Consider the following 17,290-nt stretch of genomic DNA (forward strand, 5'->3'; position numbering starts at 1 on the left):
TTATTATTATTATTTATTATGCCTGGAATTGGGACTCTTGTCAGAGTTCCTGACTGTCAAAAGAGAGAGAAGCCTAGGTACTGAAATCTAGGTACATACTGAAGGGACCTGAGCAGTGAACATCTGGGGGTTATTTGGTCTTTAAAAACATTACTGGTACTTATTTTAAGATAATTTGATTATCCCTATGTTTGAAAAATGTAGTACAAATTTCTCTCACTAGCAGGTACACTTCCATAATGAGCATAGGGGAGTGTAGTTGATGCAGTTTGAAGCATGGTGTGTGTGTGTGTGTGTGTGTGTGTGTGTGTGTGTAGATTATCACACAAGGAAAAGGAGGGGAGTGAAGCAGATTGCTCCCGTCCTTATTGCGTGAGCACATGAAGATTATCGTACAATATTGAACTTATTGTGTCATTATCCCATCCTTATGCTGTCCTTATTGCGCAAAGATTATCAGATGACATTGCACTTATCCCGTCCTTCTCCCATCAGTGACGTGGAATGGCCTTATTACTTTGTATTAATGGGAATTTCTGCTAATACAAAATGACAGGGCCATTCCACTTCACTGATGGGAGGAGGACGGGGTAAGTATGATGCATAAGGATGGGAGCACTTCTCTTCATTCCCTTCTTTCTCCTTGTGATAATCTCCTGTGTATCCATGTTGGTCGAAGGGACAGAGTTAAAAAGTTGCTTCCACCCCACTACTGTGGGGCATCCCTTTCACAGGTACAGATTAAGCATACCCCATGATCATGGGACTGTTGGGGAGCACTGTGGCATGGACTATATCTGGTGGTACTAGCAATCATGGCTTTGCCCAGAAGGGATAGGCACAATCTGTAACAGCTGTGTAACTTTGCTTAATGTATCAAATTAAGGTTTATGCTGATTCCTGTAAATCTGGGTCCTTTTGATTATTCATTCTTAATCTAATTGCAGATATGAGTCCACTTAATATTGTAGTGTGTTCTGCTATTTAACCACAATTGCAGAAGCCATAATGAATTTTGATTTGTTATACTACATTATAGTGACATGTTTTTAGCAACATTATAACACTTCAGTGTATCATTTTTGAAATAGTTCTCTTCAGATACTTGATTGATGTTCTAAATCTATTTTTAATCCAAAGGTACCTTCTTTTCCAAATTTGTTAAACCAAAGGAGGCTCTCCGGTGTGTAAACTCTGGGGCATGGTGTTAATAGCACTGCTGTGTGTCCCAGAATAACTTTGTTTTGTGTAAGTGGCTTGGAATAATTAACTTCATTGTTTATTTCTTTTTTTGGTTTCAGCTTTCCATTGATAGACTTCTTGACACAGGAAATCCATCTCTAGACACTATCAAAATGCAAGTTTATTTTGATATGAACTATACAAACAGAGGTAATCCGTTTGTAGAACTGTTTAATATACCTATGGGGTGAAGCAAACAGGCAATAAATAGCAGCCTCCACGATCGGGTGACTGCACCATGGTGACTGTATAGCCTGCTCCCAAAGTGGGATGCTGCCGCAGGTCCCAAACTGCCAGCCAGGAGTCAGACTTAATCAACTCATTTTTAATCTAGTCCTTTGGACCAGAGCGCAGCCTCGTTGCGGTTTCCGGACACTTTGGGGGTGTACGTCATCTAAACACCATGCCCCAAATAGCTAGAAACTGCTTTATTTGGCTCATCTGTTTCAGGCCCATGATACACTGTTATAAAATCCTCTGCATATTTACATAAGTTACTGTTCAACAAAACATTGCAATTGCAATATCTCTGTTTCTGTTCTGCATCATTGTTTACAGAACTACTGACATGGTGCAGAATAACAAAGGCAAATAAAATAGCAATATGAATATGGAAAAGTAAGAACTTATGCTAAAGGGGTTGTAGATTAACATGCTTCCAACCACCCCTAGCCCTGCCATTTTTTTTAAAGTTCACACAGAGTTAGATGTGTTATGGTTCCTTTTTTGGTTTTTAGTTCGTTTGTTTTTAAAATCTTGATATATTTTTTGGCTATAAACATCTTGTGTACTTACACCAGATAGCACAAGTAGATTTAATTGTTTTAACTTAGTGTATTCAAGGTTGTGAAATTCTACAGTATAATTGTATTTGTGTGCATAATAAGCACCTATGTCATTAAGTATTCTAAAAGCCTGTTGACGCATGTTTAAGTGATTTGATTCTTATAGGCCTTGGATCAGAACAGATGTATAACTGCAGAATACATAGGCCAGATCTAAATCTCTGTGTGGTTGGCTACAATAATACAGCTTGCTTTCATATGGTGCTTTGTTTCCTCTTAGTTGAGTTAATTAATGAACAGCATCGTGTCCTGGAGTCCAGGCTTGCTCCTGTAAGCAGAGAAATTACAGATAACCGTGCTCGTACACGAGAAGAGTTGGAAAGTGTTTATCGAAAGATTGTCAGCTATGTGCTATTGCGCTCTGGCCTCGGGTCCCCTACAGACATCAGGGTCATTAGAGAGGCAACTGGTTAGTACAACTCAAATGCTCAATTATAAGGTTTGTTAACATCCATCCTTATATAGCAGTCCTCATCAGCAACTGGTTGCTATTTTGAAAGATTTTTTTAAAAAAATTATTTTGTTTATTTAAAACCTTTTTTATCGTGCTTTTTGCTAAGGCAAAAGGATGCTGACAGTGCAAAATACATTTTCAAATAAGCAAACTCAAAGTACAAACATACAATTTGTTTCAGATAACAAAGCAAGGTTGAGATCGTGAGAGCCCCACCACCACCTTTGCATATCCAAGAGTCCTGATGTGAGCAGCTGCCCAATGTGCTATCTATATCCCCAATTACTTCTTAAAAGTTGTTTCAAGGAAACAGCAGTGGTCCAGTGGCATTTGACAGATGCCCAGATAATGGTGCATCTGAAGCATTTGCCTACCACATTTTGCTCTGGTCTCAGTGTGGCCTTCCAAACTTTTTGCCAACAAGGGAATGGAATCATTTAGGTTCTAAATGTGATTCTGCATCTGAATTAGTACTTGTACATAATATTGTAGCCTAGAAGTTTACTCTCTTTTTGTATGTATGGGAGGAAAAACATACACAGATTCCTATCTCTTGTGAATATGTAGAAAAACTTGGGAATGTGATCTCTTCCCAAAAGAGTTTTCAGAAGTCATCTTTTGGATAGCTTTATTAATATCACAATTATTATCTGAATATCCTCTCTTTTGTATGTCATTCTGCACACATTTTAAATATTTTCCAGCTGCCCTGCAGAGTGTGTTTCCTCAGACTGAGCTTGCTGCCTTCCTGTCTCTCAGTAAAAAAGAGAAAGAGCGACAATTGAAGGAACTTACCATGATTGTCACAGGAATTCGATTATTCAACAAGAACTGTGGAAAAGGAGGGGAAGGCATTGATGACTGTAGGTATATAGGAACCTAATATTAGACATGAAGGTCATATCTGCATTTCACATTTAAGTCACTTTCAGATATATTAAGAATATTCTGTGCTGATCATAATTTTGTAAGGAGTCTATGTAAATACATTGGCCATGAGCATTACATATAGACAAGCACACAGCTTAACAGTTTTCATGGAATATTTTCAGCCTTCATTAAATATTTTATTATCTATAAGATAGCCTATTAACACATAGCTAATTGACTAAAATCAGACCTTTTAGGTGGTAAATAAACAAAAACCAGGAATCAGAGAGGGTTCTGAGTATGCTTAAAGGATTTCTGTACATGTAGAGAGGATGCATGATTTTTTGCCCTTCCATGCGCAACTCTTCATGCTGTGCTCGCTTCTTCAGAGGGTCTTGCAACCTTCAGGAGACACCTTTCAAGGCACATAAAGGAACTGAGAAGAAATATATCCTTCCAAAGTCTTGGTGTGTACAGTAGGAGGTTATGTGCAGTCCTTTGAATCCATGCCCTAATAATTTTGGCTAGGTATTAAAATGGACACTGATCTGTTCATTAACAACCATTGTATCTTCTCTGTATATTTCATATCAACTTTGTGGTCTACAGTGCCAGGTATTCTTGAGGAAGCTATCCCAGCAGCCAGCCATCATATAGATCTGGAATTACATGCTTCTCAGGAGCTGGCTTACCGCTATACAGCCTTGATTGAAATGATGCACCACAGTCAAAATGCTGAGATGGAACTAAGGATGACAATGTTAAAAGAAGTACTATACAATGTGAGGCAACATGAGGCTTTTCTGTGTCTTATTCTGGTAAGACTCTGTTTTGCCTCGCATAGATTTCCAGAATATAAATGCATTAATTGTGACCGTAATCAGTTAGAGAACATTTATATCTCTGTTGGTACCAGATGAGGGTGGCAAAAAGAAAATTCAACATTGCTTACTAGCTTTTAGTTGGTATAGGAATGCTCCAATTTGCATTGTTTCTTTCTCACACATTTTCTGAAGTACATAAGGCAGTATAAGTACTACAATGAAGAGAGACAGTCTAGGCACTGAATACTAATAACTGTGTGGTTGACTGACAGTAGAACACAGTGTCCCATTAGCCATAGGAAAGATAGGGTAACCCTTTCTTGAGTATGGAGATGGAGCTTGTGCCTTAGCTAACTGCTGCCTGCCTCCATTGAAAGATCTGTCTTTCTCATCCTTCTGATTTGGAATTCCAACTCAGAGACAGAAGTCCAAAATATACTGCAAAAATAATCCAGTGTGAGACTGGTTTAACTGCCCTGGCTCAGTGCTAGGGAATCCTGGGAATTGTAGTTTATTGTGGCACCAGAGCTCTCTGACAGAGAAAGCTAAATGTCTCACAAAATTACAGTTCCCAGAATTCCCTAGCATTGAGCTAGGGCAGTTAAAGTGGTCTCAAACTGGAATATTTCTGCATTGTGTTTTGGACCAGACTCAGGAGGACTGGAGACAGGGTGTGGGTGGAGTACGATGAGCCCTTTTAGTCCATAACTATGCCCGCAGTGTGTGGGAGGGCTACTTATACCAGATCTTGTACTGATTTCCTTCTCATTGTTTAAAGAAAAGGAGCAAACTAAGAGGAACCAGAGTTTTAAATTTTAATAGGGTGTACAAAGGAGCAAGAGTAGCCATTGTTGTTCCAACCTGCCAGTAAGTGCCCCAGAGGGCTTTGGAAATGCCAGAGCAGTTTCATTATGAAATGTTCTCTGACAACAATGTAATACAAGTACTAAATATGAGGCCATTGGGTTTTTATTTTATGTAAAAGGAAGAAAAGTATGGCAGTGGCTGGAGAGGTCTTAGATATGTGTCTGCTACATAATGTTTCCGATATCTCTTTTATTCGAGTCAATAGTTTTGTCAGTGACACAACATTCATTACAAAATATTTTGATACAGTGTATCTGGTAGAAATCATATACTACTGATATACTTACTCCTATTAGGCAAATGAAACACAAAGAAGTCAGAAATGAAAGAACAAAACCAGAAGTTACTGGATAAAAAGTCAGACAAACAATAATAATGACAGCTACAAAAAATAAAATAAAATAAATATTTATTATTACAACAAGTGACATGCACTGCTTATGTATTTAGGAATTTGCAGTAAATCATTTGGGCTACTAAGGCAAAGGTGGCAAACTTGAGTGTAAAGGATTTAGAATGATCTGCTAACAGGTTACTGATCATATCAAGCGACATCAAACTGACTCTTGCCCTCAAGAGGTTTCCCAAGAAATGGATGAAATGAAATCATAGAATCATAGAGTTGGAAGAGACCACAAGGGCCATCCAGTCCAACCCCCTGCCATGCAGGAAATCTCAGGCAAAACATCCCCAACAGATGGCCACCCAGCCTCTGCTTAAAGCTTTCCAAGGAGGGAGATTCCACTACACTCCGAGGGAGTTTGTTCCACTGTCGAACAGCCCTTACTGTCAGGAAGTTCCTCCTAATTTGAGGTGGAATTCTTTTCCTGGAGCTTGCATCCATTGTTCCGGGTCCTTTTCTCTGAGTTCCAGCAGCTCGAAAACCACTTCCCTCCTCAATATGACATCCCTTCAAATATTTAAACAGGGCTATCATATCACCTCTTAATCTTCTTTTCTCCAGGCTAAACATCCCCAGCTTCCTAAGTCGTTCCTCATAGGGCAGGGGTAGGCAACCTTTTTGAGCTGGGGGCAACTGGGGGGCCGAAGCCAAAAAATAAACAATTATATTTTTTTAAAAAGAATAAATAAATAAATAAATAAATAAATAAACCGGGACAAATGTAGGACAAAATTTTCAAATGGTGGACACTTTTTTAAAAAAAAGTGGAGGACACGTGAAAAAATTTGCTGATTTTTTTAAAAATGTTAACATAAATGCATGTTTCTGAGGCTTCTATAGACAATTGCCCGTGTGCACGAGAAGCCATAGGCCCCGGCAGCAATCGGCGGCAGGACTGGGCTGGGGCTGGTCCCAAGGCCTCGCCGGGCCGCATCTGGCCCGCGGGCCGCAGGTTGCCTACCCCTGTCATAGGGCATGGTTTCCAGACCCTTCATCATTTTAGGTGCCCTCCTTTGGACACGCTCCAGTTTCTCAACATCCTTTTTAAATTATGGTGTCCAGAAAAGGACACAGTATTCCAGGTGGGGCCTGACCAAAGCAGAATATAGTGGCACTATTACTTCTCTTGATCTACACATCTGTAAGAAATAGAATGGCATTATATATCACTATTATTAAAACAACCCAAAGAGAGGTTTTTGTGGATTGAGAGAACCAACCAATGATTAAAGTTTTGTACTGGTGCTAAAATTGTTGTCTGTGTATGCTGTCTTTCTAGTCTGATGTGATAACATGCGCACAAGAAGTTGATATGATGCACAAGCAGTTTGACGCCCAGATGGAACAGCTAAAAAATGTTGTTCAGGCAAAGACAGCTGTGCCTACATCGTTGGTTTATGTAAGTTTTAAATTAAGCCACAGAACTTAAATTAGAGGTGGGAATTGTGTGGCACACTAGATTTTATTTAACTGCAATTTCATTGGGAATGCTTGCTACAGCTGCTGGGAGCTGCAGTCCAACACTATTGGTGGGGGCAGCATGATACCCACCCCTTGCCTAAATCCATTTATTATTCCTAGGTGAAGTTGACCCACTGAATAAGTGGGAATTGAGTAAATCAACATTTGTGTAAGTTCCATTCAAACTGCAGGCTTACTTCTGTTAGAACTAAATTTTGGATTTAATATCTATCTTTGTTTCTTCTAGCCTATATTTATTGCACTTTCTAACCTTTGGACCAGTTTTCAAGATGAGATACTGGTGCTCAGTTTCCTCAACAACCTGACTGTCAGTCTTCAGCAGTTCTTGGGAAGTCATGCACTGATCTTTCCGGAAGATGTGATGGAATCTCTTCTTGAAGACATTATTGTGAAAACGGATCAGATAAGGTTAAAAGAAAGTGCCGGTACATATATATTATGATTTTTGTACTGCTGTGTACCATAAAATTTGGAGAGTACTTTAGCTATGTTCACATTTGTATGAATGTTTATAGCAGGAATTGCCAATTTCAATGTGTGGGAGGGACTAATCTTTTGAAGATGTGACCATCTGATATTTTCCTGGGTTATCAAAAATTCAAAAAATAAAGAAAATACCCTGAAAGTGGTTGAAAGTTCACTTCTGAATTGGAAAACAGATTTATGCAGGAAATCCTGGAAAAATTGATTTGCCAGTCTTGGAGCCTTCCCAAAGAAGCAGTTCACCCCTATCTTGCCAGAAAATGGTCATTCTGAGAGATTCTGGAGAAGGAACAAGGTTTCACAATGTCCTTGGAAGGATATGTGTGTGTACCCCTGGTTTATATCTCTCACTTGTGGACTAATAATGTATTGTGTACTTATGGCGTTTTTAGACAGAATCCACACCTGTAAAATTGTAATCGTGATCCCAGTGCTGTTAGAACACATGATGTTCATCTAGATTCAAAGTGTAGGCCCTTCTTTTTGACAGCTGAGGGCTTTAAAAAAAACCTTTTAGTATGCAGTTTCTTGGCAAAAAACATTTAAAAATGTGCCCTGCACTCTGAATCAGAATCAGAGTAGAATGGTTGGGTGGGACAGATTGGTAGGAGGTGACCTTGGCATCCGCACCCAACAAGTAATTCATTACTATTTTTTGCTGTTAAGATTATGAAGTGGGAGGGGGGATGATTTCAAGAGTTTTTTTTCCCCCTTGGCCCTGAGGAGATAATTATAATACTGATAGTAATATCAGCACTCCCAAAGATCCAGCCAACATCCAACGAGGAGGATCTAGGCTGATGGAAGTTAGAAAGAGCTTTTTTCCCCATTTACAGAAATGTACAGCTTTTAAGAAAGAAGGAAGGACAGAGGCAGAATGAGCATAGTAAGAAAGAAAAAGCTAAAAAAAGAATTTGTTTGAGTTGCAATTGCCATTTCCTCACAGCAAATCATGCAAATTTGCGCCTTACCCAAAGCTGCTGTCTCAAGCTGCTCCATTTTGCTTTACAGAGGAGCAGCCAGGGCCGGGAGGGGTCTGACTTGTCTCTACATTCAAGCAATTTTCAAGGGGAGACAGACTGGCTGATATAGCAGCTTGGGGCTGGGGCAGATTTGCTTCATTCCAGGGAGGTGGCAGCTGGAACACAAACTTTTTCAGCTCTTCCTACTCACAACACCCCTCCCATCTCTGTGTACTTCCTTCTTTCTTAAAAGCTCTACATTTCTGTAACTAGGGTGAAGAAGCTTCTTCATTCTCCCATACAAGGGAACTTGGCAAGCCATCAAAGCTGCATGAAGATGGAGGGTACAAGAAAGGCTCTTTAAATTTATTTGGGAATATGTATATCTGCACTCATGCTGGGAAGAAAAAATATACTGGAGCCACTATAGCTGTGTGTGTGCATTGAACATGCAGACAGTGGTAGAAATGCTAATTTATACCAATGGGCAGGGGAAATGTGTGGCTCAAAGATCAATTTGAATTTGGACTGAAATTAAAAAGGGGGAGTGTGGCACTAATGAGGCAAAACTGTGGCTTGATTCTTCTCACTGGAACTGAATTATTTTGTAAGTGTGGATTCAGTGTAAGTGTCATTTTTTAAGCGTTTTTGACACTGAAAGCTTTGTGACTTAATTTGAAAGCTGTTTAATATAGAAAAGATTGCCCTGGACTTTTTATCCCTTGAGGAGGAAATTTAATATATGGATTCTAGAAGCTTCTCAGTTATTTCAGATAATATATGCCATGATTTTCTTTAGTATTAAAAACTTATTCCACAAACTCTGTATATATGACTATGGTCAGATTATTTCAGTGCTATTGTGAATATCTCCTTCTAGTTAATCTGTATTTATTACAATAAATAGTAGTAAATAGTCACTTTCTTTTTGGCTATTATATTTCAGAAACCAAAGTAAATCCTGCTGACTTTACTAAAGTAGAATGGCTCTTTCCAGAAACTACAGTTAACTTTAGCCAACTAGTGATTCAATATCATGGCTTTTGTGCTTACACTTTTGCTGTGAAAGATGGCCTTCTACTCCCAGGTATGTAAATTATAGGTCAGATTTATTTTTTATTTTACAAATATTATTAATCTTTCACTGCAGTGTTCTTCTCATATCCATGTTCTTCTGACAGATGACCAATTTGTATATAACCTGTGTGGGGAAGAAGAGGAATTTGAGACAGTGGTAAAAGAGGGAGAAGAGGGGTTATTAAAAAGTGCACCTTTATTAGGAAGGAGAAGCACAGCAAGAAAAAAAAGAGGAAAGATAGTGTCAGAAAATGATCTATTTAAGTTTTCTTTTTCAGAATTTCTACTGCATTTTGAACATGTGCTTTCTTCATCACTGGGGAAATTGTACATCAGTCATAGGAACAAAAAGTGATTTCCTTGTATAGTTTTCATCTTCATCAAATTGATTTATGCCATTGATTGGTATTGCCCTTTCATCTTTTGGTTATGTTTGGAGACTAAGCAGAAGGTAGATTAGCAGTTTTGGTATTTGCACACGGCTGGTGAGCAGGATTGTCTGGTTAAATTTTCACATCTCACTGAAAGGTGATGACGTCAGCCATTACTTCCTTGTCAAGTCTGACGTCCTTGGATCTTAATTTTCTTATGATCTTAATAGATTGGCAGTGAGCTATATGTGATAATCTGCAGTTATGCTTTACTGCAATTTAGTAAAAACAAATTACTAGAACTTTTCCATATTTCAGTTTGTAGTCATTTGGATGCGTTACTTAAAAATTGTCCATGTATAGAACTCTGCAGTAACATGCTCTTTGCATATTACAGTCCATGGAGGCCTCTAACATCCAGTTCCCATTTATTTCTTTTTGCGGGGGAAGAAAGTGTCTCAGGACCTCCACTGCACACGAGGAATCCCCTAGGTGGCCATGATATGGATTTTTTTCTTATTGGTTTAATTATTTTCCAATAGCACCCAAGGTAGGGGGATAACTTTGTGTCTAAGACCTCAGCAAAGAAACCATAATTTGACAGTGTATTGGTTTTTAAAAAGTTGGCTGGGAAACAATGGAGAGCTTACCTTTTAAAAGGTTAGATTACTTTGCATATTCTTAATTTCAATAGTGGAACAGGATAATATGCATCAGGAACATCATGAGGAAATTCTTTATGTCTAAAAAGAATATTATTTTATCTTCTATTTGCTAGGAAATCCATCTATTGGAGTCCTGAAACACAAGGAGAAATTTTATGTTTTTAGTTCCAAGGAAGCGGCATATACTTTTGCTGAGAATCCTGAGAAGTACATTAAGATGACTGCAGAAAAAGCAAAGGAATCTGCAGAGCTTATTCAGCTGCTTGAACTTCATCAGCAGTTTGAGTCCCTTGCCCCCTATTCTCAGGTATTCACTGCATTTGTCCTGCATTGATTCAGGGCCCTCCGAGGGCCCTGTGGGATTGTGGGAATTGTAGTCCAAAAATAACTTGTCCAGATTCTATGGTGTTTGAAATACTGATTCGACATACTCTTTGCTGGCATACTTTCCTTCAGTTTTTGTTTAATGCTTAATGAGAACAGAGAATGCATATTTGTTAAAATCCAAACTGAATTATTTAGCCATTCCTCAAAAATGTTATAATGGAAATAATAAATAAATTCTGCTTATTTTTGCTGTTGTTCCAGATCAGAGCTAAAGAGAAAAGCTTGTTACCAATCACAAAATGTGACAGCAGTACTCAGACTGACACCCATATTTTGCCACCAACTATTGTGAAGGATTATGAGTGGAATGAATGGGAACTAAGGAGAAAAGCCATCAAACTGGTTCGTGTCACTGGTACCTGGGAGTTTAATACTAATAATCTGTAGTAATTGTGATCTTCTTGACCTCTTTTTAGTTAATTACATTAAATTCTCCTGAAAGCATTGAGTCTTCTCCACCTTTCTTCTTTGCTTTGACTGGAAGAGCATAAAGGAAGATTGACTATGAAATCTTAATCCAGTGGTCCCAAACCATTTTTGGGGCTACTGCCCTCTTTCATCTTGAGTGATAACCATAGTGCCCCACAATGCTTATTTCTTGATATCAGGTCCACTGTTTGTGCAGCAGCATCTGCCTTAGCTACATCCAACTTGCCACTTTCTTATCTTCTTTAACTTTACAGTAAAAGAAAGGACAGCTGGCTGGCTGCTCGATTACTGCTCCCAGGGTGGCCTCATGCAAAGAGAGCAGTGCCCAGCCAGCCAGCCAAGCAACAACCGAGGAGCTGGTCACCTGGGGAGCAGCAACCGAGCAGCTGGTTGAACAGTAGCCAAGAAGTCTCTTACCTGTGCCAGCCTTGCGGCAAAAGTCAGCAAGGGCGAGAAGCTTCTTGGTCACTGCTTGATCAGCTGCTTGCTTGCTGCTCCCAAACTGAATGGGATTATATATAATATAATATAATATAATATAATATAATATAATATAATATAATATAATATATATTCCTTGCTTTAGATATTAGGTTTATGTTTTGTATTCTGGCTTATGTTTACTGTATGATTATATCTAATGTTCTTGTACTCTGCTTTGATTCCGTGGGGGAAAAGGTGGAATAGAAATAAATCATTATTATTATTATATAAGGGAGAAGCTTCTCCCTGGTAAGAAAGAACTCTCAATCCTTCGCCAGGCCAGAGGGGCACAGCCAGTTTCCCACTTTTCTCCCTGGCGAGGAAGGATTCTCAATCTGAGAAAGACAAAGGAGCCTTTCAAAGAATCAATCCTGGAATCCCTTCCCCAGAGACATGCCTTCCCCACACAGCTTCAAGCCATGTCTGCTCCCACCCCCACATTGTTTCTTTGGTATCTCTTCTCTTAGCCTGTCTGACAAAAGAAAGCAGGGACAGCAGCACAGCTCCCAGCTTGCCAGTCAAGTCCTGGCAAAGCTCACAAAGTTTTATGCAGGATCCTAAATGTGGATGCTCCTTTTTGTTGTTGCTTCTGCCCCCTGCCACTATGTGCTCCAACTCTTTATCCCACTATTGATGCTAAAGGTCACTGGTTCCCCTTGCTTTTCTAGTGTGCCAATACTTCAAGGCTGCCCTGCTGCCCTCTTTTTTCCTCACTGCCCCTCCCTTTCCCTCACCACCCACAGGGGTGGGCATACCATCTACTTTGGGAATCACTGCCTTAATCTGTGCTTTTAGATGGATGTGCACTGAATGATTTAATTGTAGAAGGAGCCTCATAATTTGACAGTGAAGGGCCTTCAGTGCCTCTGTAGGGAAATGATATAGAAGTAATTTGCATTTCTTAAAGGCTTAAATTGGCATGACAGTGTAAATGACAAACAAAATGAAAAGAAACTGCATTTTAAAAATTCAGTTGACATGAAATAGTAATGTTTCACTGATGTAATTAAGCCAGTATTTCTGTGTATTATATATTCCACTATAGATTTCAGTTCTGCTTTGTTAAACTTGCTCAGAAACATCAAATGGTTCAAAAGGCAACAGTGTATGTGTGTTATGTGCCTTCAAGTCATTTCTGACTTATGGCAACACTAAGGCGACGGTATCATGAGGTTTTCATGGCAAGATTTGTTCAAAGGAGGTTTGCCATTGTCTTACCCTCAGACTGAGAGCATATGACTTCCTCAAGGTCACCCAATGGGTTTCCATGGCAAACAGGAATTGAACCTGGTCTACAGAGTCATAGTCCAACACTCAAACCACCATGTCATGCTGGCTCTCAAAAAGCAGCTACCAGTTTATCAGCTGGTGTCAACCCTAGACAACACATAGAGCTAGTATTGAAGGATCCTCCTAACAGCAGCAAGAGGTAAAGGCCACATATGTAAAGGTTGTGAGAAAAATAAGGCATTAGAGAAACAGACTGCTCAGAGCCTGCAGGTTTTGTCTAATTCCACTTGCCACTACCATATACTGTATCACCAGAAAAGCCAAATATAGTCTGGTTTCTTATGAAGTGGCAACTGTAAAACAGGCATATTTAGAAACAGGTGAGCATAATTCACTCAACACTGCCTCTCCTGCCCATGAAATTAGTGTTGTCAGATTTGCTTTTAATAATAATAATAATAATAATAATAATAATAATAATAATAATAATAATAATAATAATAATAATAATAATATCGTTTATTTGTATCCTGCTTTTTCAAAACCTGATCAAAGTGGCGAACAACAGCATATAAAAACATTCCAATAAAATCAGTTAAAAACAGTATTAAAAACAATACAACAACACTTAACAGCAAAGGGCCAGAGAAAAGGGGGAAGTCAATATATACAATCCAGGGTCGTCAGTGAAAGGGGGTAAGGGGAAGAATGATTTACTCTGCCCCCATTAATCTTTGAGAGGAAGATATGGCATTTAAAAAAAACATTTCATTCAATTAACTAATTTCCAGAATGGAATGGTTTTCAGTTGCACATACTTCTAGTGTAAAGAGTTTATGCAGTTTTTAACATAATCTTTGAATGCTTTTGTGATTGCTCTTACATCTATTTTCAGGCTAACCTGCGTAAAATGCTAACTCACTCCATGCAGACTAACCTCAGTCACATGAGAAGAGACAACTGCAGCCAGGTATACCCAATGAAGGATTCTGGCACACAGACCAAACGTGAAAACTCTAGTAATGTACCCAGACCACAGATTTTCCTGGCTGGTCTTCGAGGAGGAACACCCCCAACTACTCGTATGACCAAAGTGAACTTAACAAGAGCAGTTGATGAAACCTAAGAGAAAATTAAAATTCCTTCAATAAAGAATGGTTTAAGGGAAGTAAATGAACTATGTCATATTCTTTATCCATTGAGTCAAACCAAGCTCTTTATATTTAACAAAGCCAGAGGAAAAGCTTTTAAGTGTGTCATTCATTGTTAAATTTAAGTCTTGTATCACAGTTCTGTCATATTACAGCTCTTTTTATTGGAGGCTGTATGGGAGACAGCACAAGCTGGCTTCTCATTAACACTGCCTTTTTTGCTCATGAAGTTTCTTTCCTGTTTGCTCTCCCTTAGTCACCCACTTGTTCTGTTTAGATAATGTTTATCATTCCTCCAGGTCATCTTCATATGACATACTGGTCTGATTTTCCCATTCGTTCTGGGCCCACATTTAATTTGTAAAATACCACTAATTACTCTTGCTCCATCCTTATTCCTTCCAATAACTATCTGTTTACCCCTTTCTCCAGTTTGCTCATCACTGGTAGTTCTTTAGAGTTTGGTATTTCACAACAGTTTGGTAGCTGTGCATCAGGGTTGACTGTCCTAGGGATCAGACCTGGGAAATTAGTCCAGTAGCCACAGAATGGAGGCTCTGGGACCTGTTCTTTTGAATGTTGCATGTTATTTTGGCACCCCATGCATGGTTACTTTTTGTGACAGTAATTCCCATAAGCAACACCAACATCTCTCTTGTGTTGGAGATAAACCTCTGGTCATCTGATGCCACTAATACCTTCCACTTGGGCGCACTTAAGGACTTTATCACATGTGGCCTTTAAACCACCATAAAACATGGGTAATAGTGCCTTTGGTGATACCTATTGTACAACCCCATCTCAGTTTCCTCACTGCCTTGTCCTTGAAGCATGGTTAGCCCACACTCTGCCACTGACACGGAAAACCCGTCAATAAGCTCCTAGGTGAGCTGATATAGCGCTAGTCCTCAGGTGTGGTAAATTACTCCTGTGGCAATTCTGGGAATCGGCAGTGACATGGTATCACTGTGTCCTCCATCTCTACCTCCTCCCCTTTGCTATTCCAGAACAGCCTGTCTTTTTAAATAAAAACCTATACAGTATATTGGTTTTGTTTTGGATTTGTTGTTGTTTTTGTTAGACCACATTAGCATAACTCTGGAATTGCTTTAACTCCCCACCACATGCACAAAAACCCACAAAAGGCACACAGGGTAGAGCATAGGTCAGGGAGGTGGGGTTAAGGATTCGGGCAGATGAGAGCGCAAGGGACCAGCAACAGCCCAGTCGCATTGCTGAAGGGACATGTGGTAGGGAGTACAGTCAGCCCTCTTTATACACAGATTTTTTATACACGGATTCAAGCATACACAGTTTGAAAATGTTCAAAAAAAGTATAAATTTCAAATATCAAACCTTGATTTTCCACTTTTTATAAGGGACACCATTTTGCTATGTCATTATGTTTAATGGGACTTGAGTATACATGGATTTTGTTATACACGGGGGATCTTGGAACCAAACCCCAGTGTATAACAAGGGTCCACTGTACTCCCAAACCAGTATGTATGCACTTCCTTTCATTAACAAAAATCCTAAATTCAGCCACAAATTAATCCTGTGGAGGGACAGGAGAGTGGTGAATATACTTTTTTAGACTGACAGATTTGGATGCTGTACCCCATTGAAGAAAGACTGCTACTCAACATGGCCTTAAGCTGTGATAGGGTTATCTTGAAATAAGCCTCCCATCAGCCAAGTTCCAATATCATGCCTTCTGCATCACAGCTGTTTCCACTGCAAATAGAGCAGCTGTGTTTGGGGGGGCAGAATCTAGACTTCCGTGCCAACCTGCAACCAACAAGTGCCCATTTGTTTTTGTTGTATAAGTCACGGTCAGGTTTTGGGGCCAAAATTATGGATTTTGCCATGAGCCGTGTATAAGTCATGGGTAAAACTTGGAGGCTACTTCAGTGTATGTATGTGTGTGTAGAGCAAGAGAGACTCTAACTGAGGTTGTTTGTTTCAATTTTGGTTTCAGCCTTCACCCAGACAGCAACCTTATCCTCCATCCTTATTTTTATTCTACCCCAGACTCTGCTTGGAATTTTTGATCTCATTTTAGTGTATGTATATTAATGCTTTTAACTTTCTTTGGTTTATATGATATATACACTCAGTCCTCCATGTATGTAGATTTTTTTTTAATCCATGGATTCAAGCATAAAAATATTTTTAAAATATATACATTCCAGAAAGCAAACCTCAATTTCCCCATTTTATGTAAAGGGCACCATTTTACTATGCCACTGTATTTAATGGGACTTGAACATAGAATCATAGATCCTTTCACATGTAGTCTCGTTCAGCCAGGTGTCCCCCATCCTATATCTGTGCATTTCATTTTTCTGCCCTAAGTGCAGTACCTTACATGTCTCCGTGTTGAATTTCATTTTGTTAGCTTTGACCCAGCTTTCTAATCTATTAAGGTCATTTTGAATTTTGATCCTGTCCTCTGGGGTATTAGCTAATCCTCCTACTTTGGTGTCATCTGCAAATTTGGTAAGTATGTCTGTCATGAGCATTGGTTTCCTCACCCTCCAACATTTATGTCAAAAAAGGCAAGCAGCTAACTGACAGTCCCATCCCATTTAGTATGAGCAATTCTATGGTGTGAGAGTAAATTGCAACAGGGGTCTTGCTTATGCCTGTTGCATCAGAGATCATTCATGGTGGGACTGCTTCCCAATCACTAGGGGAATGAATGGATGACCCATGTTGAATGCAGTGACAGGCAAGTCAGAATTGGGATGGGTTTTACTGTGTTGCACTCTAACTACGGGGTTATTGTTGTGTGTCTTCAAGTTGTTTCTGACTTATGGCGTTCCTAAGGCAACCCTATAATGGGATTCTTTTGGCAAGATTTGTTCAGAGGAAGTTTACCTTTGCCTCCTCTGATTCTGAGAGAATGTGACTTACTCAAGGACACCCAGTGGGTTTCTATGGCTGAGTGAGGATTCAAACGCTAGTCTCCAGAGCTGTAGTGTGATGCTCAAACTGCATGCTGGCACTCTCATTATTTATAGAAATGCCTAAATATATACATATATACATGTCAATTAAAT

At 39.3% G+C, this 17,290-nt stretch overlaps 1 protein-coding gene across 5 annotated transcripts in view; it reads left to right on the plus strand.

Annotated features, from left to right (window-relative positions):
- The window catches only part of LOC121917474 (cilia- and flagella-associated protein 206-like), a 19,603-nt gene extending 4,359 nt beyond the window's left edge, over positions 1 to 15,244 (plus strand). For all 5 annotated transcript variants that reach the window (XM_042443478.1, XM_042443479.1, XM_042443477.1 and 2 more), the window contains exons 4-13: positions 1,302 to 1,392; positions 2,308 to 2,496; positions 3,246 to 3,404; positions 4,021 to 4,229; positions 6,785 to 6,904; positions 7,214 to 7,412; positions 9,379 to 9,519; positions 10,659 to 10,852; positions 11,134 to 11,274; positions 13,970 to 15,244. In XM_042443478.1, coding sequence (XP_042299412.1) covers positions 1,302 to 1,392; positions 2,308 to 2,496; positions 3,246 to 3,404; positions 4,021 to 4,229; positions 6,785 to 6,904; positions 7,214 to 7,412; positions 9,379 to 9,519; positions 10,659 to 10,852; positions 11,134 to 11,274; positions 13,970 to 14,200 — 1,674 coding nt within the window. In that variant the 3' untranslated portion in view covers positions 14,201 to 15,244. The remainder of the gene's footprint in view (positions 1 to 1,301; positions 1,393 to 2,307; positions 2,497 to 3,245; positions 3,405 to 4,020; positions 4,230 to 6,784; positions 6,905 to 7,213; positions 7,413 to 9,378; positions 9,520 to 10,658; positions 10,853 to 11,133; positions 11,275 to 13,969) is intronic.
- The last annotated feature ends 2,046 nt before the right edge of the window (positions 15,245 to 17,290 follow it).

This window comes from Sceloporus undulatus, unplaced genomic scaffold (genome assembly GCF_019175285.1).
Source record: "Sceloporus undulatus isolate JIND9_A2432 ecotype Alabama unplaced genomic scaffold, SceUnd_v1.1 scaffold_19, whole genome shotgun sequence".
In the NCBI taxonomy this organism is placed as follows: domain Eukaryota; kingdom Metazoa; phylum Chordata; class Lepidosauria; order Squamata; family Phrynosomatidae; genus Sceloporus; species Sceloporus undulatus.